This window comes from Dendrobates tinctorius, unplaced genomic scaffold (genome assembly GCF_039654945.1).
Source record: "Dendrobates tinctorius isolate UK_male_01 unplaced genomic scaffold, ASM3965494v1 ptg000073l, whole genome shotgun sequence".
Classification (NCBI taxonomy): Eukaryota; Metazoa; Chordata; class Amphibia; order Anura; family Dendrobatidae; genus Dendrobates; species Dendrobates tinctorius.
In genome coordinates, this window is record NW_027361741.1 from 266208 (window position 1) to 289927 (window position 23720).

At 42.4% G+C, this 23720-nt stretch overlaps 1 protein-coding gene across 2 annotated transcripts in view; it reads left to right on the forward strand.

The window, feature by feature from the left end:
• Positions 1–23720, forward strand: part of MED13L (mediator complex subunit 13L) — a 250774-nt gene that overhangs the window by 191664 nt on the left and 35390 nt on the right. The window contains exons 10-21 of one of the 2 annotated variants that reach the window (XM_073582553.1): positions 1112–1834; positions 1999–2221; positions 2388–2490; positions 2680–2789; positions 3165–3264; positions 5200–5420; positions 5601–5806; positions 5909–6837; positions 9908–10087; positions 10830–11053; positions 12384–12549; positions 22979–23303. In XM_073582553.1, coding sequence (XP_073438654.1) covers positions 1112–1834; positions 1999–2221; positions 2388–2490; positions 2680–2789; positions 3165–3264; positions 5200–5420; positions 5601–5806; positions 5909–6837; positions 9908–10087; positions 10830–11053; positions 12384–12549; positions 22979–23303 — 3510 coding nt within the window. The remainder of the gene's footprint in view (positions 1–1111; positions 1835–1998; positions 2222–2387; positions 2491–2679; positions 2790–3164; positions 3265–5199; positions 5421–5600; positions 5807–5908; positions 6838–9907; positions 10088–10829; positions 11054–12383; positions 12550–22978; positions 23304–23720) is intronic. The other variant, XM_073582554.1, reaches the window with a different exon arrangement.

Below are 23720 nucleotides of genomic sequence, written 5' to 3' on the forward strand. Positions count from 1 at the left end.
AAAATGCTGACTTTGAAAAGAGGATGGCTTCTACAAATGGATAATGATCCTAAACACACGTCAAAATCCACAATAGACTACCTCAAATGGTGCAAGCTGAAGGTTTTCCAATGGCCCTCACAGTCGACTGGTCTGAACATCATTGAAAATCTGTGACTAGATCTCAAAATAGATAGAATTTTCTAACGAAGAATGGATGAAAATCCTTCAAACAAGAATTGACAGATTCTTGGCTGGCTACAAAAAGCGTTTACAAGCTGTGATACACTCAAAAGGGGGTGCTACTAGGTACTAACCATACCTTAGCCACGTTATTTTTTTGTACTTCCTATTGAATATATTGGGTTACAAAAGATCAATTGAAGCGACCAAAAAAAATTTGTATTAAAACATTGAAATTTTTATTAACTCATTCAAGATAAAATTTCAGGAACAAAGATAACTGGAAAAAATGGAGGCTATTCAAAAAGGTTCTCATCATGTTGTTTATATGGCAAAAAAAACCCCATCAGATATCACCAATAAATCTCAATACATCTTAGTTTGACTACCATTAAGGTTATAATGAAGCCGTGGCAAGATAAAGTGCTTAGTGCCAAAAATTATGTGCAAAAAAAAAAAAAATCAAAAATTTAGTGGTGCCACTGTATATTCTCAATTGACCACAAGGTGGTGCTATTGCTTAACATAAAATTGATATTGACAAAAGTCAAGTTTGTTTTGTTATATTGCCAGAAAAAAAAGAAGCAAACACTGCTACAGATGAGATAAATACGGTAATCGCCCTTTCTATCCACCATTAGTAATAAATAATGGAGCTGTGCATTGAAATTGAGGCATAAACTGTGCCAGTAAGGCGTATAAGTGCCAGCATAAAAACAGCCCAGATGACAAAAGTAACTTCTGTTGGGGCGGGATGGGGTGGCGTCATGTGACAGCGGCTGCAAATTAAGTCGCTAGTTAATTATTATTTTATGGTTTAGCAAAAGTTATTTCTTATACATTTCTGCATCTAAAGCTGAATTAAAGACTGTTAAGCATTACCTGAGGACTGTTACATCTGCATTTTTTTTTTTTTTTTGGATCTGCCACGTGTTATTTCTTTCTGCAGGCACAAGTTGTCCAAGCAGCGGGGTGCACAAAGTTCAACTCGTCCACCCTCTGTTTCCCAGACTTGTGTGGGTGGCAACCCTTCTTCCAGCAACTGTTCCCTACAGCCTTCTGCATCTTCCAAGCACAAACCTAATGATCGCCAGGAGAAGGCAGACAAACTGCAGAAAAAGGCCACAACTCCATTCCATCACCGACCATCTCCAACACATAGTGAACAATGCATGACACAGGAACAAACCGTGCATCAACGCCAAGGAACAGAGCCTGCAGCTGGAACAACCACCACTACATCAAATAGACAGTTTTCTAGTACAACTCCGACAGGGGAATTAGATCAATTATTGCCCGTTCCTCCTGCAGACTCCCCACATTCGCCTGCCTCACCAATGCCCCCAACTCTTAGTCCACAGCCTCCGCAACAAGAAGTAGAAATTCCTGATCAAGAAGTGGCAGTCTCAAATCTTTACCCTAATGGTTTAGAAATGCAACCACTCGATGACAGGACGCTAATGGCGGCTAGCCTTGGCTTGCCTTTGATTACAGAAATGAGTGAGACCAGTTTGTATTGTGCTGGTCTTCCCCAAAATCGGGATGTAGAGGACAGCTGGCATGGTTACAAACTTCCCACTGTTGGTAGCCAAGATTTTCGACCACCAGAAATCCAGGGAGAGTGGTACGAGGCTAAGCAGGAGGTGGGAGCTGAGAGCACTGCACTTAAAAGGTAGGAAAGACTTTAATGACCTGATGACACTTAGTCTGCATTTTAAAAGTACTAAGTAATGTTTTTGCACCCATGTCAGACATTGCCACAAAGCAGATATTCAATGTGAGTAATAAGCAGACACTGATTTTTCTAAATCTTATGGTTTCTTTCCATGATTTCAGGCTACTGTCTCAGCCCAACAAACGATTCAAAATCTTGGATGAGAAGCGCCAAGTACTTTCAGACCTTAATTATGCCGACCAGCTTCCCTTGCATCCATGTGAAGGCTTTGGGGACTCCACCGATCCGTACACATTTGAGGATGGAGATATTAAGTACAGTTTCACCACCGCTAGCAAAAAATGCAAGATGGTATCAGAAAGGGACCTTTCTCGAAAGCAAAAGGTGATTTTTAAAAAGAAAAAAAAAAGTGATGTGATGCTGCCAAAGTTACCATATTGCTAAAGTCGCAAAAAAAGTTTAATTTTAGATAGATGTTCATTTTTCTTTTCCAGCTTTTTTTTTTCTTGTTGAATTGTACTAATTTTTGGTACACGTCATGTTTTTGCAGGCTGATGAGGAGTTTGATAAAGATGCATCACCTACAGAACATACTGCATCAGTGCCCGATGGGAAAGATGCCATGTCCATTTTTAGCCCCATGTCAAAGTCAGGTAGATATTCCATCTGTATGATGTGTCAAGTGATGGAAAGATTATGTGCTTAGCTAGGAAGATTGGTAATAATCTTTATCTTCCTTTCTGTTATGTATAACAACATGCAGTATTGTATATGTGACTGTGCTAAGATACCTGCACAAAATATTGCTAGTAAAAAATCTTACCTTGGCAATTGCCTTTTAGACCCACGGCAGGACCGCGGGGTGGCAGCTAGTCTCACACAGGTCACTGATCTGGCGCCTTCTCTCAATGACCTGGACAACATATTTGATAATTCTGAAGATGAGGACCTGGTATGTTTTAAAGTTTTTACTTAAAAAAAACAAACAAAGCAACTGTAATAAAGATATCCTGATCTTAAAAGCGCCTTACATTTCTATTTAATGGGAAAAGTTTTCATCTGTTTATAATCTTGAAAGAGATGGTTTGACCGAACAAATGCAATTATAATGTAATGTAGCTCGGATGCATGCTCGTGTTCTAACATTACACACTTGCACGCTTGTCTTTCTCGGCTCAGTTTATTGATTTTGTTCTTGTCAAATTCCAGATTATTTTGCCGTTCACTGTGGAAACTATACCTTTACTATCAGAATATAATTGACTACCAAATAGCAGGATTAGGCCTTCTCATTACATAATTTTTTCCCCGTTTTTAAACATTTTAGGCGGGATCACCAGGCACTCGTGCAATGAAAGTTCCCTTGAGCGGGTCTGAGGATCGTAATGTTGGCAAAGATGGCAGAGTAACCGTTCCATACTTACCAAGTAAGTAGAATCATTTACCTTCGGGAGGTTTGCTGACTTGTAAGGCAGTGATTTAAAGCTTGGGACTTGACAAAGCCTCACTGTATAGGCGGTTGGAAGGTGACAATGTACGCTATGTTTTTGGGCATTGACCCAGTAGAGCAGGGGTGGGCAATTAATTTTCCCAAGGGCTACATGAGAGACCGTGACTATTGTGTGGGCTGAACTAGTAGGATGAAATTAATTCTGCTCACTATTAACATATAATTTTATATTAATATTAATACAGTCCCTATCAGCCCCACTATCATAGAATCTTAGAATGTTACAGTTGGAAGGGACCTCAAGGGTCATTTTGTCCAACCCCTTGCTCAGTGCAGGATTCACTAAACCATCTCTATATATGATGCGCGCCCCACACAGTCCCGCTATATATGGTATGAGCCCCATTATATAAGGTATGAGCCCCACACAGCTCCATTATATACAGTATGAGCCCCACACGGTCCCGCTATATATGGTATGAGTCACACTGTATACTGTATGAGCCCCACATTGCCACACTATATACGGTATGAGCCCCCACACAGCCTCGCTATATATGGTATGAGCCACACTATATACGATATGAGCCCCACATTGCCCCACTATATATGGTATGAGCCACGCTATATACAGTATGAGCCCCACACTATATGGTATGAGCCACACTATATACGGCATGAACCCCACACTATATGGTATGAGATCCACATAGCCCCACTATATATATATATATATATATATATATATATATATATATATATATATAATGAGCCATCACACGGTTCCCTTCACCTTATGAGACCCAGTATGAGCCGCTTATATATAGGCCATATCCCATACAAATATGGGAAGAAAAGCAAAGAAACCTTTCCCCAACGCTAGTCTTGGATGCATTGACAATCCACACAACAGATATTAGTAGTGTAGTGATGTCATCGAGTCTTCTGCTTCATTCGCACACACTGGTGGAAGAAGGAGCCAGCGGCTCCTTCCTCTACCAATGTATTCACTGATGTCTACATCCTGAGGATACGAATAGCGGTGATATAAGGATGCGAGCAGAGTAGGGCATGTTTCGACCCGTGGGCCATTGTTTTCAGCCTTTCTGCTCTCGGTCCGCAGCCAAGACTGGAACAGCCAGAGGGCCAGATGTGACACACGGGCCGCACTTTGCCCAGGTCTGCATTAGAATGATCGTATGACATGTCACTTACACTCCTGCACTGAATTGTGTTGAAGCATTATCAGGAAGTAGTGGTACAGCCTGTTTGTTGTTTTTATCACCTTAACTAGAAGCAATGAAGCAGACCGACTACTCTACTTTGTTGTACTGGCATTGCATCTCTGAAATCTTTACAGGAATTTGTTGCAATATTTTTGCCAAAAAAACCCCTCTAAGACGGACTAAAAGTAGTATTATCAAGTTTAAAAGTTGTTCCCTAGCTGCTGGATAGGGGATAGTGTTCCAATCGCTGGGGTATGACTGCTGTGGCCCCACCGATCTCGATAACTGGTTGAAGCAGAAGTCGATCATGAGCACTGCCTTTACATTCATTCTTATGTGATCACTGAAGATCAGCCTAGCGCTTCACTTGGCACTCTCCAGTGCGCTCATTAAAATTAAATGTAGCGGTGGTGTGCATGAGTGACCTCTGTTCCATCTGATTCTCTGGATCAGTGGGGGGCCATGGCGGTCAGACCCAGGCAGTCAAAAAATTATCCCCTAATTTAGTGGCCAGTGGTTGACTTTTAGGACTATTGACGTGCGAGACTCGTCAGAGTTTCTCGCATGCGAGTATGAGCCCTTAAAGTTCAGAACACTCCTTTTAAAGGAGTTGCACAACCAAAGCCTTTCGGTTAAACATTGCGCTGAACACTTCACCATTATGCATTGCCTTTTACTTCCTTTAGCAACAGCCGATCTGCAGAGGATGTTTCCCACCCCACCATCTCTGGAGCAACATCCCGCCTTTTCCCCTATCATGATGTACAAGGATAATATGGGCACAGACACTGCAACTACTCTCGGTATGATGGAAAGTCCAATGGTTAATTTGGCCTCCATGCAGCACGTAGATTTCAAAATGGAAATTGAGGAAGGCCTTTGCAGTCCTAAACCTGAGGAGATAAAGGTATGCATGTGTTCCCTGTGACATATTAAATCTGATGTGGTGTGACAGTTCTGAGGCTTTCTTAAAAGCACATTAGCTGAATAGAACTGAATGTGGTATCAGTCATGCTACATACACATCATGTTCTTGTACATGTTTCGTGTTAGTTTTATCTGCTAACAGAGATTTGTTTTGCGATAGGACTTTTCCTATGTGTACAGAGTCCCTTCCTATCACCCCTTTCTGGGTACCTCAATGTTTGCACCACTTAAATCATTGCCCAGTCAGTGCCTGCTGTTCTTGAAAATACCGGATGCCTGCATATATCGACCCTCCTGGGCTGCCCCTCCAAAAATTCAACACCTTCCTTTACCACCTGCTGCTCCTTTTAACAGAGATGGCTATATGTGAGTATAGTTACTGTGCAGTTGTTGCATTGGATGATTCTGAAATGATGATTTTTTTTTTTTGTTATTTACACATCATTTTTCATTTCTCCCCATTTATAGGAATGTGCCAAGTGAAGGGAGTTTGACAGACCAAGACTACCTGCAGCTCAACACTCCACAGACTAACACCCCTCTTGCTCCTTGTAGCACTGCTCCACCCAGCAATGGGGGAACTGGTGGCGTCTTGCCTTCTCCAGCTACTCCCAGGTTTTCTGTGCCCACTCCTCGCACACCAAGAACTCCTAGAACTCCAAAAGGTGCTGGAGGGGCCAGTGGCCAAGGTTCAGTGAAGTATGACAGCACAGACCTCTGTTCTCCAGCTTCTACTCCATCTACTACAAGGCCATTGAGTTCTGTTGAGCCTGCCAGCAGTCATCCCGCTCCTGAGGCCCACAGCCTTTACGTTACTTTACTTCTCTCTGACTCTGTGCTAAACATTTTCAAGGACAGGAACTTTGATAGTTGTTGCATATGTGCCTGCAATCTGAACATCAAAGGATCTGATGTAGGCATCTACATCCCAGACTCTTCTAATGAAGACCAGTATCGTTGCACCTGTGGCTTCAGTGCCATTGTCAACCGTAGACTCGGTTACCACTCTGGCCTGTTTATTGAGGATGAGATGGACATATTTGGTAGATCCTCCTACATTGGGCAGGCAGTGGAAAGAAGACTAAACATGAGAGAGGCAGCAAGGAGAAGTGAGGACCCTCCTCCACCTGCCCTCCTTTTACTTCTGCAGAGTCAATGCACTATGCCTTTCACCATTACTGGGGGAACTTGGGACCTTTCCTGTAACAAATCCGAGTATTTTTTGGAAGGACCCAATACTAACTTGGACAAAGTGAGGGTGGAAAGTTCAGACGCTTGGCCAGAATGCTTAAATGCACTAGAGCAGGGAAGACAGTATGTGGATAATCCAACCGGGGGAAGAGTTGATGAATCTTTGGTCAGAAGTGCAACCTTCCACCTTTGGCCACACAACAACGGTAAGCATTTATAATCATGGAAGGTCATTAATGCAGCTGGTCATGTGATCTGTGTATATATTGCTGTAATCTACTCCTCTTCATTAGTAGTGACTTTTCTTCCATTTCTAGGACTGTAATAGGCAATTCTGTATCAGGTTAATGATATTTTCCTATAAACGAGGTTGCTAGAAATGATCTCCTATATTTTTAGGCAGATGGTATCATGTCTCATGGGTGACGCTTATACCCAGGAGTCATACATCAACTGAATATTGAGAATAGGACAATACTTGATGCCAGCCATATCCAGGCATTTTTGTCTCTTCGCCACTCGTGTCTGTTGCCCTGATCACAGGGATTGCTTTCTAGTCATTGCCTAATGCAGTTTGATCATGACGTTGAAAAGTGATGTTGACAATCATACGCATCTATTCTTATAAACTACTTACTCCTGCTAGGATGGTATACATCTACCCCCTGATCACCCCCCCCCCCCCCCCCCAAATAAAAGACTAGGGTGATTTTTTGGATCTATTCAACCTGATAGACCAGCAGAGATAGAGGAAGAAGTAATGCAAGAAGCTATAAGATGTTAAGTATAAGACCTCACTGGACCATAAGTATGGCAGTAGTTTTACCTAATTTTATTGTCTGCACCATATACAGTATCCTAATAGTCTGATCTCAAACTTGTGGTAAGTTTGTTCTTGTATACCGCAACAGGTCTGAATAAGACTGTGCGGCATAAAGCATGGAGCATGCAGAATATTTAACTACAGTGTATCTAAGCTGCAGTCACTGCAGGCGGTCAGAACCTAACCGCCCAGGAAACCCACCTAAAAATGACACATTTCTGCAAATGTGAATCCATTATTTAAATACATGATACAGTTGTGGCCAAAAGTATTGACACCCCTGCAATTCTGTCAGATAATACTCGGTTTCTTCCTGAAAATGATTGCAAACACAAATTCTTTGATATTATTATCTTCATTTAATTTGTCTTAAATGGAAAAACACAAAAGAGAATGAAGCAAAACATTGATCATTTCACACAAAACTCCAAAAATGGGCCAGACAAAAGTATTGGCACCCTCAGCCTAATACTTGCATGCACAACCTTTAGCCAAAATAACTGCGAACAACCGCTTCCGGTAACCATCAATGAGTTTCTTACAATGCTCTGCTGGAATTTTAGACCATTCTTCTTTGGCAAACTGCTCCAGGTCCCTGATATTTGAAGGGTGCCTTCTCCAAACTGCCATTTTTAGATCTCTCCACAGGTGTTCTATGGGATTCAGGTCTGGACTCATTGCTGGCCACCTTAGAAGTCTTCAGTTCTTTCTCTCAAACCATTTTCTAGTGCTTTTTGAAGTGTGTTTTGGGTCATTGTCCTGCTGGAAGACCCATGACCTCTGAGGGAGACCCAGCTTTCTCACACTGGGCCCTACATTATGCTGCAAAATTAGTTGGTAGTCTTCTGACTTCATAATGCCATGCACACGGTCAAGCAGTCCAGTGCCAAAGGCAGCAAAGCAACCCCAAAACATCTAGGAACCTCCGCCATGTTTGACTGTAGGGACCGTGTTCTTTTCTTTGAATGCCTCTTTTTTTCTCCTGTAAACTCTATGTTGATGCCTTTGCCCAAAAAGCTCTACTTTTGTCTCATCTGACCAGAGAACATTCTTCCAAAACGGTTTAGGCTTTTTCAGGTAAGTTTTGGCAAACTCCAGCCTGGCTTTTTTATGTCTCGGGGTAAGAAGTGGGGTCTTCCTGGGTCTCCTACCGTACAGTCCCTTTTCATTCAGACTCCGACGGATAGTACGGGTTGACACTGTTGTACCCTCGGACTGCAGGGCAGCTTGAACTTGTTTGGATGTTAGTCGAGGTTCTTTATCCAACATCCGCACCGAAATCTCTTGTCAATTTTTCTTTTCCGTCCACATCTAGGGAGGTTAGCCACAGTGCCATGGGCTTTAAACTTCTTGATGACACTGCGCACGGTAGACACAGGAACATTCAGGTCTTTGGAGGTGGACTTGTAGCCTTGAGATTGCTCATGCTTCCTCACAATTTGGTTTCTCAAGTCCTCAGACAGTTCTTTGGTCTTCTTTCTTTTCTCCATGCTCAATGTGGTACACACAAGGACACAGGACAGAGGTTGAGTCAACTTTAATCCATGTCAACTGGCTGCAAGTGTGATTTAGTTATTGCAAACACCTGTTAGGTGCCAACGGGTAAGTTACAGGTGCTGTTAATTACACAAATTAGAGAAGCATCACATGATTTTTCGAACAGTGTCAATACTTTTGTCCACCCTCTTTTTTTTATGTTTGGTGTGGAATTATATCCAATTTGGCTTTAGGACAATTCTTTTTGTGTTTTTTCATTTAAGACAAATTAAATTAAGATAATACCAAAGAATTTGTGTTTGCAATCATTTTCAGGAAGAAACTGAGTATTATCTGACAGAATTGCTGGGGTGTCAATACTTTTGGCCACAACTGTATTTGCTGAAAGTTGTCAAATTTTTTGCATCGGTCTATGTGAGATTTTGTGGTTCTTAGGCTGGTTTCACATTAGCGTTTTTTAGCGCAGCGCATCGTGCGCGTGCATGCGCCCCTATGTTTAACATGGCGGGCACATGGTCTAGCGGTTGCACGCGTTCGTATGCGTTTTCGTGCGCATGCGTTTTTGTAGTGTGCGCCTAGGCGCGCCCGACGCAACCTGTTGTATTTTTGGGTCCGTACAACGGTGTCAAAAAAACCGCTTTCGCACGGAATGCGCAAAAATAACACATTACAGTCTATGGGAACGCAGGCGTGCACATGGACATGCGCACGCCTGCATTTTAAATCACATGCGTTTTAAGAGTTAACATGGCTAGAAACTGGTTAAAACGCATGCGCCTAAAAACGCAAACACATCCAAGACGCATGATGCGGTTTTTGCATGTGTTTCTGTTGCGCATGACTTGAAGCGCAGCGCTGAAAAACGCTAATATGAAACTAGCCTTAGAAATGGTCTTGTAAAGAAAGGGGAAAAAAGTAAGTAAGTTATTGAATTTGTCCCTCTCTTTTCTCTTTAGTGCTTGATGTAAGCATGCTCCCATCTCAGGATGTGGTGCGCATGTTATTATCCCTACAGCCATTCTTGCAGGATGCCATCCAAAAGAAAAGGACAGGACGGACCTGGGAGAATATACAGCATGTGCAGGGTCCTCTGACGTGGCAGCAGTTTCACAAGATGGCTGGACGTGGATCCTATGGTAAGGTGGTCATGTTTCCAGTGTTGGTGCTCCTTAATATAGTAAATGGTATGCTTGTGCTTATTGTACTGTAGAATAGATTTTGAATGTGATTTGTCAGCACATTTTTACACATGGAAGTAGTACTTTAATTCTCTAGGTATATAGGCACTGGTCCCCCAATAACTAACACATCTGATCTATCCAAAAAAAGGTCCTTTTTGTGAGTACATGCACATCTACATCCTTACTGCTACTTCCATATGTAAATTATCAGAAGGTTCCCTTCATTGTTTGGACTTTTCTGATGTCCCCAGGATTAGTTGAGCTCCTTTTCAGAAAAGTGATTCCTGCATCTGACCATCTGCTTCTAAATACACCCTGGGTTTTAGGCCAATCTGCAGTTGGAGGCATGTATGAATGCTTGTGTGTAGCCTGTCGTATATTTAAGCTGTGGGAATAATGACTTCTCTAACGCTGCATTTCCTCTTATACAAATTACACGTACATGCTGATGTAGTGTATGAGTAAATGGCAGGTAACACATTTCCCATGATTAACTTTTTTTTGTGTCATTTTCTGGATTGGCTGTATAAATTTACTACAGTTCTTCAAAGCCTTATATGGCATCCTGAAGGGGAAGAATTATGTGTAGAATATGTTGCTGTAAAACTATGATTTGCCAGCCATTAAGATTGCTTTTCTTTTTCATGCATACGGTATATACAATATTAATTGATATTTCTACTTTTTCTATTCTCAGGATCTGAAGAATCTCCAGAGCCACTGCCCATACCCAACCTTTTAGTTGGCTATGACAAAGACTATCTTACCATAGCTCCTTTCTCTCTTCCGTTCTGGGAGCGCCTGCTTCTTGAGCCATATGGTGGACAGCGGGATGTAGGATATTTGATATTGTGTCCAGAAAATCCAGCCTTACTAGATGGAGCAAAAGCGTTCTTCAGTGACTTGAGCGCAGTGTATGAGGTAAGTCCTGAAGTCTATGTTCATTTTTGGAAGTATTTTTATTTAATTTTTAAAGAAAATATTTTTGGGGGTAAAACTGTTATAATTTTGTTCAATTAAAAATATTCAACCGTTTGCCTTCTGTTACCACATGCATTGCAGGCCGCTCAGTCTTGTTCAGTGTTGAATCCATCAGACAAGCAGTCCGCAACCTCTCACTATGCTCTCCTGAATGCTCAGTGCTGAAATCCCTTTTGATTTACATTTATTTTATTTAGTTATAAAGATGGCAACTTAGATTTGGATTCGGGAAAGAACCTAGGGTGAGTAACAGACATGTCAGCGCTCATCTGACAGAATTTACACTGAAGGGGACTGAGCAGCCTGCAATGTATGAGAATACATGCAGGCTTCAGATGACAAATGGTTGAACTTTTTTAATAAAACACAATTTCAAAAATTTTTACCCAAATATTCACGTATTTCAATAAATAAAATCCACAAAAGGTGTAGGTAGCCTTCTAGCTAATATCACGTTAGAGTATAATGTATAATGTATAATTTCATTCTTTCGTTTCAGTAGAAAAATAATTTGTGCCCTCCATGGAAATAAAGTGTCTGACAGTATTAAACATACTGACCAAACAAGGTTGACTAGCCTGCGCTACATTCAAGTTAACTCTGTTTGGGGCAGGCTTAATCAACTATCAGCCTGATTCGTCAACATTATTTAGTCAGTATTTAATAGCCAAATCTTATTGACCTAGGTCAACAAGTCAATTTGACAAATGGTCATTGTCTTTTATTTAGGCAAACTATCAACATCTCTTACTTTTCTTTTTGTTTTTACTAAAAGCATGAATTGAACTTAGGCCGGTTTCACATTTGCGCTTTTGAGCGCAGCGACGGCCTGCGCACGGCCGCCGCTAAGCCCCGCCCCCTGCCGCGCATCCGCCGGTAGCTCTGCCTACCGGCGCATGACGCTGCATGTGTCCTGCGTCCCCTATCTTTATCACTGGGGGCGCAGGCCGTGCGCAGTATGCGTTTGGCGGCGCATGCGTCCTTTTGACGGTGTGCCGACCAGCGCCAAACAAACGCAACCTGCTGCAGTTTAGTTGCGCTCGGCGCACCGTCAAAAGAACGCATGCGCCGCCAAACGCATACTGCGCACAGCCTGCGCCCCCAGTGATAAAGATAGGGGACGCATGCAGCGTCATGCGCCGGTAGGCGGAGCTACCGGCGGAGGCTCGGCAGGGGTCGGGGCTTAGCGGCGCCGTGCGCAGGCCGTCGCTGCGCTCAAAAGCACAAATGTGAAACCGGCCTTAACTTTGCTTCACTTTTGATATCACAGATGTGCCGCCTAGGACAGCACAGGCCAATCTGTAAAGTTCTGTGTGATGGGATAATGAAGGTTGGCTGCTCTACGAGTGAAGGATTGAGTGAGGAGTCGGCCAGCGAGGACATGGACAACCATGCTCGGCTCCAGATGTATGCTCAGACCTGCCGACAACACCTAGGTCAGTTATTGTCTCTTGTAGTTTTCTGATTATTTCTGTTCATTAAATTTATAAAGCATTGATTATGAGGATGCAAATGAGGAACATGGTAGCATGTGCAATCTAAATATTTGATTTACTGTATATACTCACGTATAAGTCTAGTTTTTCAGCCCAAAAAATGGGCTGAAAAAGACCCCCCTCGACTTATACGCGAGTCAAGCAAGTTTTTAAGTCAAACTTACTTTTCGGGAGGTGTTGCGGGGACGCGGCAGTCCGGCCAGCACACTGCCAGCACATGGCGATGTCCTCCGCGTTGCTCCGGCGCCATGTCTTCTTTGAGTAGCCGCGGTTCGGCCCGCCTCCCCCGTCAGCTCTGCAGAGCTGTAGTTTTCTCTCTGACTGGTGAATCACCAGTCAGAGTAGGTACAACGAATGTAATTGGCCGCTCTGGGCCGCCTTCCCCTCCGGCTCTGCAGCGCTGAAGCTTTCTCTCTGACTGGTGAATCACCAGTCAGAGAACTTAAGAGAAATGCAATTGGCAGCTCTGGCTGCTCTGGCCCGCCTCCCCCCCCCCCGGCTCTGCAGCTCTAAAGGTACTGTCACACTTAGCGATGTACCAGCGATCCCGACCAGCGATATGACGCGGTCAGGATCGCTGGTACATCGCTAAGTGGTCGCTAGTGAGCTGCCACATAGGCAGATCTCACTAGCGACATCGCTGGGGACGGGGATCGCTACTTACCTGTCACACCAGGCGATCCTGCGTCCTCCCGCCCGGCTCCACGCGTCGCTCGTCCTCACAGCAGGAAGCGCCACAGGAAGCTGACGACGAGAAACAGTCCTGAACGTTCTCGCGCGATCAGCGATAACCAGCGGGGGAGCCGGTCGCTGGTAAGTATCAGACACAGAGATATCGCTAGCAATATCGCTATAACGTCACTAGTTATAGCGATATTGCTAGCGATATCTCTTAGTGTGACATGCCTTTAACTTTCAATTCCTCTGTCCTGCATTCCCACGCCCTCCCTGCTCTGATTCTCATACGCAGCTGCGTGCTGAAAAGAGCGGAGGTGAGGTCGGTGGCTGGGTTTTCCTCTAACATGGCCCGTACGGAGCCTGCTATGAGGTTTTGAAATACTGTATTAAAAAAACAATAAAGTGAAAGGCTTGTTAGCCTGTCATAAGTTGCCTCTCTCTCTCTCTCAGCCTCCTGCTGTCTCCCACTAAGGCTGCATTTCCCACCCTCGACTTATACACGAGTCAATACATTTTTCCCAGTTTTTTGAGGTTAAATTAGGGGGGTCGACTTATACATGAGTATATACGGTACATATTGGATAATAGAACCTGATCAGATGTTGAGAAATTGAATATTCTAGTCAGTGTTTCACACAGTGTTACGTTAAGTAGAGTGCAAATAAAACAATATATACGACTTTTTTTTATGCAATTAATACCCATGTATAAATTATACAATTGTCAGTCAGCATAAAATGACTATTCAATTTCAAACCGAGCACATGCTTTTGGGTACACTCTTGGTTTAGTATAGTTTCCTATATACTTGTTCTCCATCCATTTCTGGCATGATGTGACAGCTCTTGCTTTACAGAATGGTGGCGATATATGGAAAACAAGTAGGTGGAATTGAGAGCCTAACATTGACATTTGCTAGTCTTCTCTATCTATATCTATATATCTACTGTATATCTGTATTGGTATATCTATATATGTATAATTTATTTAAACTAGAAACTGTGCTACTTCGGTGTGGTGACTATTTCTGCCCTATTGAGTTGGATACCAGACACAAGCGGTAGGAGGATGTGCTTGTCTTTTCCGACAGATAAATAGATCCTATTTGAAGGAGTTGTTTAGTATTAGAAAAAAGAATGTGTCACATAAGTTCCCTGAATTTGAAAACACATTTCCAGCTCTGTATAATGCCCTTGGGTTGAAGCTACAGCTCTGAATTGTGTGTTGTGTTTTTTTTTTTTTTGTGTGTGTAAATATACTGCAGGTGTCCCTGTGACAAATGTTTATGCTTCATATTCAACCCATTAACGACTTCTGTTGGGAGTGGGTGTACAGAGCGAGCTCAGGAGATGAGCCTGCAGATGGTTGCGTTCGTTATTCAGCCATCTTCTACCTATAACTGCATCAAGGGGAGCTGAGCTCTATCCGCTGCTGTTAATGTGTTAAATACTCCCCACCCCCAATGTCTGCCATTATGGTGTTTCCGTGAAGTCCAGCCTGTGTCTGACTTTTATAGGAGACCGCTGTAGCTGTAGCATCGGACATGGCTGGTGACACCGATCTGACCCCCCCCACGGTTAACGGGGGCGATCTCCCCCCCCCCCGTCACTGAATTACAGCGGCGATGTGCCGCCGCTGTCATCATCTGCCCCCTCCCGCCTTCCCTCCGCCCCTTCCCTCTGCTCCCCCCGCCTTCCGATCGCCCCCCCTTCCCACCCCCCCGGTACTCACCGAGTGCCGCTATGGCTCCCGGTGTCCCGGACCATGGGCGCCGCCATATTGGAAAATGCCGGGCGCATGCGCAGTGCGCCCGCCTGCTGCAATTTCCTTTCATTCATTTTGATCACTGTGATAAACTCTCACAGTGATCAAAATAGAATGAAAAGTAAATAAACCCCCCGATTATCACCCCCATAGGCAGGATCAACTAATAAAATAAAGAAATTATTTTTATTTTTCCATGAGGGTTAGGGTTGGAACGAGGGTTAGGGTTGGAACGAGGGTTAGGGTTGGAACGAGGGTTAGGGTTGGAACGAGGGTTAGGGTTGGAACGAGGGTTGGGGCTGGAAATAGGGTTATGTTAGAATTAGGGTCAGGGTTGGAATTAGGGTTAGGCTTGTGGTTAGGGTTACGGTTAGGGTTGGGATTAGGGTTAGGGGTGTGTTGGAGTTAGGGTTGGGATTAGGGTTAGGGATGTGTTGGGGTTAGGGCTGTGGTTAGGGATGTGTTGGGGTTAGGGTTGAAGTTAGAATTGAGGGGTTTCCACTGTTAAGGCACATCACGGGGTCTCCAAACGCGACATGGTGCAACCATTGATTCCAGCCAATTTTGCGTTCAAAAAGTCAAACGGTGCTCCCTCTCTTCCAAGCCCAACGTGTGCCCAAACAGTGGTTTACCCAGACATATGGGGTATCGGCGTACTCAGGAAAAATTGCACAACAACTTTGGGGGTCTAATTTCTCCTGGTACCATTGGGAAAATAAAAAATTGGGGGCTAAAATACTATTTTTGTGGAAAAATTTTTTTTTTTTATTTTCACGTCTCTGCGTTATAAACTTCTGTGAAGCACTTGGGGGTTCAAAGTGCTCACCAGGCATCTAGATAAGTTCCTTGGGGGTTCTAGTTTCCAAAATGGGGTCACGTGGGGGGTTTCTAATGTTCAGGCACATCAGGGGCTCTGCAAACGTAACGATGACCGCAGACCAGTCCATCAAAGTCTGCATTTCAAAACGTCACTACTTCCATTCCGAACCCTTACGTGTGCCCAAGCAATGGTTCCCCCCCCATATTTGGGGTACCAGCGTACTCAGGACAAACTGGACAACAACTTTTGGGGTCCAATTTATCCTGGTACCCTTGTGAAAAAAAAAATTGCTGGCTAAAAATCATTTTTTTTGAGGAAAAAATTTTTTTTTTATATTCACGGCTCTGCGTTATAAACTTCTGTGAAGCGCTTGGGGGTTCAAGGTGCTCACCACACATCTAGAGAAGTTCCTTAGGGGGTCTAGTTTCCAAAATGGGGTCATTTGTGGAGGAGCTCCAATGTTTAGGTACACAGGGGCTCTCCAAACACGACATGGTGTTCGCTAACGATTAGAAGTAATTTGCATTTCAAAAAGTCAAATGGCGCTCCTTCCCTTCTGAGCCCTGCCGTGTGCCCAAACAGTGGTTCCCCCCCACATATGGGGTACCAGCGTACTCAGAACAAACTGGACAACAACTTTTGTGGTCCAATTTCTCCTGTTAGCCTTGTGAAAATTAAAAATAGCGTGCTAAAAAAATCATTTTTGAAGAAAAAAATTATTTTTTATTTTCACTGCTCTGTGTTATAAACTTTTGTGAAGCACTTGGGGGTTCAAAGTGCTCACTACACATCTAGATAAGTTCCATAAGGAGTCTAGTTTCCAAAATGGGGTCACTTGTGGGGGAGCTCCAATGTTTAGGTGCACAGGGGCTCTCCAAACGCGACATGGTGTCCAATAACGATTGGAGCTAATTTTCCATTCAAAAAGTGAAATGGTGCTCCTTCCCTTCCGGACACTGCCGTACGCCCAAACAGTGGTTTATGACCACACATGAGGTATCGGTGTACTCAGGAGAAATTGCCCAACAAATTTTAGGATCCATTTTATCCTGTTGCCCATGTGAAAATTAAAATACTGAGGCTAAAAGAAAATTTTTGTGAAAAAATTTTTACAGATCAATTTGTGAAGCACCTGGGGGCTCAAAGTGATCATTATGCATCTAGATAAGTTCCTTGGGGGGTCTAGTTTCCAAAATGGGGTCACTTGTGGGGGAGCTCCAATGTTTAGGCAAACAGGGGCTCTCCAAACGCGACATGGCAACCGCTAAATATTCCGGCATATTTTCCATTCAAAAAGTCAAATGGCGCTCCTTCCCTTCTGATGACTGCCGTGCGCCCAAACAGTGGTTTATGACCACATATGAGGTATCGGTGTACTCAGGAGAAATTGCCCAACAAATTTTAGGATCCATTTTATCCTGTTGCCCATGTCAAAATGAAAAAATTGATGCTAAAAGAAAATTTTTGTTGGGAAAATTAAAATGTCCATTTTTTCTTTCCATGTTGCTTTAGTCCCTGTGAAACACCTGAAGGGTTAATAATCTTCTTGAATGTAGTTTTGCGTAGCTTGAGGGGTGCAGTTTTTAGAATGGTGTCACTTTTGGGTATTTTCTGCCATATAAACCCCTCAAAGTGACTTCAAATGTGAGGTGGTCCCTAAAAAAAATGGTTTTGTAAATTTTGTTGTAAAAATGAGAGATCACTGGTCAACTTTTAACCCTTATAACTTCCTAGCAAAAATATATTTTGTTTCCAAAATTGTGCTGATGTAAAGTAGACATGTGGGAAATTTTATTTAGTAACTATTTTGTGTCACATAACTCTGGTTTAACAGAATAAAAATTCAAAATTTGAAAATTGCGAAATTTTCTAAATTTTCGCCAAATTTCTGATTTTTTCACAAACGCAAAATTATCGACCTAAATTTACCACTAACATGAAGCCCAATATGTCACGAAAAAACAGTCTCAGAATCGCTAGGATCCGTTGAAGCGTTCCTCAGTTATTGCCTTATCAAGGGACACTGGTCAGAATTGCAAAAAATGGCCTGGTCATTAAGGTCAAAAAAGGCTTGGTCATGAAGGGGTTAAAATGCAATAACGGGCGATCAAAAGAATTTATCTGCACATAAATGGTATCCTTAAAAACTTTAGTTCGGCGCCCAAAAAATAAGCCCTCACCCAACTCCAGAACACGTAAAAAGGAAACGCTACGGGTATTGGAAAATGGCATAATTTTTTTTTTAAGCCAAGTTTGGAATTTTTTTTCACCACTTAGATAAAAGAGAACCTAGACATGTTTGGTGTCTATGAACTCATAATGACCTGGAGAATCATAATGGTAGGTCAGTTTTAGCATTTAGTGAACCTAGCAAAAAAAACTCCAAACAAAAAATATTTGTGAGATTGCACTTTTTTTTTGCAATTTCGCCTCACTTGGAATTCCCCCCCCCCCCCCCATTTTCAAGTGCACGACATGCTAAAACCAATGATGTCTTTCAAAAGTACAACTCGTCCGGCAAGAAATAAGCCCTCTCATGGCCATATTGACGGAAAAATAAAAAAGTTATGGCTGTGGGAAGAAGGGGAACCAAAAACGAAAATACAAAGCCGAAAAAAGCTCTGGTCATTAAGGGGTTAAAAATAAAACAACACGTTGCATCTTTGCACCTGACAATGTTTGATCTATCAAAATTAAATTAACCCAATCGGTAAAAACCATGAAGAGGGGAAAAAAATTGAAAGTGCAGGAATTTTTTTTCCAGAGGTTTATAAATGTCCGCTCTCCACTCAAAAAAAAAAAAAAAACCCCGCAAAGTTCCATCAATACAAAAATAATGTTACAGGTCATGGAATTGATGACAGGCAATTTATCAGTTTATTTTGTTACCACTTAGATGGAAAAAAAAAAAGGTATTGCGGTGAGTGTACTGACCTGGAGATTCATGTTGCACTACAGCTAAAACCCCCCCCCCCCCAAAAAAAAACAAAGTGTGGAGTTGTCACAATTTCACTGTACTTGGAGTTTTCCTATTTTCCTAAACATCGCATGATTAAAAGGATGATGTCATTCGTGTAAGACTGGGTTCACACGTAGCGGTTTTTTTTTCGTTTTCACGGCGATTTTAAACGTGCGATTTTGCCGCAAAAACGCAAAAAAACATCCCATGCAGTCCTATGGGATTCCGCAATGCTGTGCTAATGCTGCGGATTTTCCCGCGGCGGTATCACATCGCGGAAAAATCCGCAGCATGCTCATTAATTTTGCGGAATCGCGGTGATCCCGCACACACAGGAATGCATTGTTCTGCTTACTTTCCGCATGTGGCTGTGCCCACCATGCGAAAAGTAAGCAGAACATTTGCGGATGCTACCCACGGTCCGTAGGAGAGGAGACTGTCCTCCGGGCTGTGGGTACCATATCCCAGTCCCAGTAATCCTTTGCACGAATGACCGCGATGAAATCGCGGTCTTGCGGGGGAACGATGTCTCGCGGTATCTTGCAATGACGTCTTGCGGTCATTCGCGATGACGTCGCGGGAGCACGACGTCTCGTGGTCATTCGCGCAAAGGATTACTGGGACCGGAAGATGCCGGGAGCGTGGAGAGAGGCGGGAAGAAGATCGCCGGCCGTCGGAAGGTGAGAATAACAATATTTTTTATTTCATTTTTTACATTTTATCTCTTACTACTGACGCTGCATAGGCAGCCTCAATAGTAAAAAGTTGGTCACACTCGTCAAACACTATGTTTGACGAGTGTGACCAACCTGTCAATCAGTTCTCCAAGCGATGCTACAGATAGCTTGGAAAACGCTAGCATTCTGCAAGCTACAAACGCTTGCAAACCGCTAATTTTTCCGTGGGAATTTAAAATGCGATTTTTCCCGCGGAATGGAATTCCGGAATTCTCACGGTAACTTCAGTTACCTGTAACCAGGGCTGTGGAGTCGGAGTCGTGGAGTCGGAGTTAGTTTTGGTTGGAGTCGGTAGAAATGTACCGACTCCGACTCCAGCTTTAAAAAAAATGTATTAATATTTCATAATTGAACTTTCATATGAATTTTATAAATGTTACTCAAATATATATGTTCTATCAAACTATGAACAACAGTGATAAGCAGTTCTGCTGGAGATAGAGACATTTCTTACTTCTTGTATGTCACTGTTCTCCACTGCCCTTATCTAATCTTATACTTGGTTAACCTCATGCTGCCCCAACCCCCCTACTTACAATGTATGAAACTGAAAGTGAAAATGTGTTGCAAATTCTTAGTAGTAAAGCTCCTCCTCTAGACTAGATCATACTAGGTGTGCGTCTTTCAAGCATCTCACAGCTGCCTGCTACTCAGAAGAGGAAGACTGTAAGAAGTATTATCCTTTCAACAAACTTTGCATCAGTTAACTGTGAGTACATGAGGAATAATAACAGTATTACTGACCACTATATCAGTTGTACGACCTGGCAATAATTTTGTACAATTGTTTTTAGGAAAAACAATTGTCATTTGGATTGTGAATGCAGAATTAAAAACCTGAGAATGTCAAAGAAGCATCACATTAAATCAGCTGTATTTGAACATTTCACCATCACTCAAGATAGAAAACATTATGTCTGTCAGTGTATGACAAATGATCCAGACGAAAACAAATGCTGTGAAGCCAAGATGAGTGCATATTCAGGCAAAGATAAAAATGCTCCTACCAGAGCTTCTAATCTAAAGAGACATTTACAGCGCTTTCATCCAAAAGTACTGAAAGCAGTGGATGAGAGAGACTGCATCCAAACCAATGAACCAGTGCCCAGCTCTTCCAGCCAAACAAAGGAGCAGAGAACTTTGCAGCCATCAGTTGCAAGATATTTTGTCAGTGACAAAGTTACTGTGACAATGACAGTAGATACATTTAAAAAACAGATCATAGAGCTTGTTGTAAAGGATAGTGTGCCTATTTCATTATTTTCACGACCAGCTTTTATGTGTCTGAATGGGGAAATGGCCCGCAAGCTTGGTGTTTCTCTGGAGAGAGAGAGTATTAGAAAATTAGTAATCGAAGAAGCTTTTAAACAAAAGGAAGAACTTAAAAAAACTCTCAAATTGGATGCCTGCACACGTCACAGAGTGAACTATTTTGCCATCAATGTCCGATTTGTTTGTGACAAAAATGAAATAGTTACCAAGACATTGGCAGTAAAAGACACCAAAGCTCATCACACCAGTGAGTTTCTCCAGGTCTTGGTGGAAAAGGTTCTGCAAGACTATGAACTTAAAAAAGAGCAAGTTCTTTCTTTCGTAACTGACAATGCTTCAAATATGATAAGTACTATTAAGCTAATGAATGAGAGTAATGATGGTGACCAGCAGCTAGATGAACATTCTGGGTCCACAGACACAGAAATGTTTGAAATAGAGGAACACAGTATTATAACTGAGGAGCAAACTGAAGTTGCTTCAGATGAACAGCAACATGATAGTTTAGATGATCTTGTTGAAACTGTGTCAATATGTTCTTTCATTCATCACATGCGCTGTGTTGTGCATACGCTACAGCTGGCTATAAGAGACAGTCTGCAAGAAGGACATGCTGCTGCACTGATTGGCAAGGTGAGAAAATTGGCTACTGTTGCCAGAACCCCTAAAGTTGACTCAATTTTGAAGAGACGTGCTGGAAAAGGGGCAATTATTGATCAAGCCACACGATGGGGCAGTACTTAATGATTCAGCGCTTGGTTGAACTGAAAACCTTTCTTGTAGACATGGCTAACCCTCAACTGACGCTAAATAAAAGTCAGTGGAATCAGGTGACTGAGCTGGAAAAATTGCTAGAGCACCCATTTACAGTGACTAAAAAATTACAAGCAGAGGACTTAACTCCAGGTATTTTCTTAAAGGAGTGGAAGAACCTGATGTTTCGCCTGTCCCAAAGAGGAGGGTTAATTGCAAGTGGCATTGCTACATCAATGAAACGGAGAGAGGAGCTACTATTACAAAATAACATTCTTTTGGCAGCTGTTTATGTAGACCCAATGCATCGGATTCTTCTAGATGATCAACAGCTAAGTAAAGGAAAAGAAGCTCTGTTTGAAATAGCAGTAAGGATGAAAGGGTTGCAGAACAGTCAGGAGGAACAAGAAGAATTTGGTCGTCCTGCCACATCTTCACCCTCATCATCAACTGATGAAGAATTTAATTTCGAAAAATATTTGGATCACAAGGACCGTGCAAAGCGTTCCCGCATAGAAGAAGAGTCATCCCCATCAAGGAACACAGCCAGTACATTTCAGAAGCATTTTTCATGTGCACTAAAAGAAATTGAGAAATTTGACCGTTCATCAAAAATAACAGTGCAACAAGCGATTCCTCTGTATCCTGACATTGTCAGAGATGTTGCCCGAGTGGTTACTGCTTTGCCACCAACACAAGTTAGTGTAGAGAGGTTGTTCTCTGCTCTCAAAATAATTAGATCAGATTTGAGGGCATCCATTAAGGAGGATCTGACAGAGGCAATACTTTTTCTGAGGACAAATTTATAGATTTCTTCTTATTAACTGCATAAAAGTGTTTATTGCATATTTACTTACAGTTTAGAAAAGTTTATAAAAGTTATTTGCTATATTCTAATTGTATTCTAATAAATGTAGTTTTTGCTCTAAGTGGTCTGATTACTTATATGATGGTGAGAAACTGAATAAGCACGATGTTTAATATTTTACAACAGTAAATTTGTTGTTATGAATTGGCCATTTATGAAGGAGCCGGAGCCGGCGTCGGAGCCTGATAAAATCCAGGAGTCGGAGTCGCAACTGTGGCTTACCGACTCCACAGCCCTGCCTGTAACTTCCGCTACATGTGAACCCAGCCTATCTCTGCCACAAAAAAAAAGCCCTCAGTGTCTGTTGATAGAAAAATACAAGAGTAATGGCTCTTAGAAGATGGAGTACAAAAATGCAAAAAATTGCTCCGTCCTTAAGAGTCTCTAAGAAAACATAACCTTTATTTCTTGAAAGACTCCATAAATAATGTATATGGTGGTGCATTGTTTGTTTGTTGTTTTTTTTTCTGTTTTCCTGCTTTTCAGTTTATAGTCTCTTGTCTTTATTTCCATTTTAGCACCATATCTGTCCTCTTTGCAACTGGACAGTGGTCTATTATTACCTCCTAAAAGCCAAGCCAGTCCAAGTACACAGAATACGCCAAGTCCTGCTGCACCTTCCGGGCCATCTAACCCTACATTCAGTTCCACACCTAATGGCACTGGCACAGCACCACAGTCATCATCTTCCTCAGTGCCTGCTGGGAATAACTCTGCTTCTACCGCTTTCAACACCTGTATGGCGCAGAATTCTGACAGTTCTGCAGATCGATCTTCTGCAAACCAGCCGACTGTAGAGGGGGAGTTGAACCCACCATCCACACAACTAGAAACACCTGAAAGGTATGTGGACATGGTGCTTTTCCTTGGCTTCCATTATGTTGTGATGACATACTGTACAAAAGCTGTTTGGGTGTTTTCATTCAATAGGCTCTGTGCTTTAATATTTGTATGTATTGTTGGTGTCTGGGTGACACAATGATTGCCTACTTGTGGTGGTGTGATGATTCTTTTTAAAGTTACATGTGCTTTTAAGGGGGGGTTTACATTCAACCCAAAAATTGATTTTGATTCAGAGAGAACCCGATTTGGTATGTGATTTTATCCAAAATTTGTCCTCTATTATTGACCACTTGCTAATGGTACCAGTGAGCATTTTTTTTTTTAAAGAATTTTGTGTTGTGTTCCTTATTTCTCCCATTTTTATAGGCCACTTCCATAAAATTTGTAACGCTGCCAATTCAGAATTTCAAATGGTGC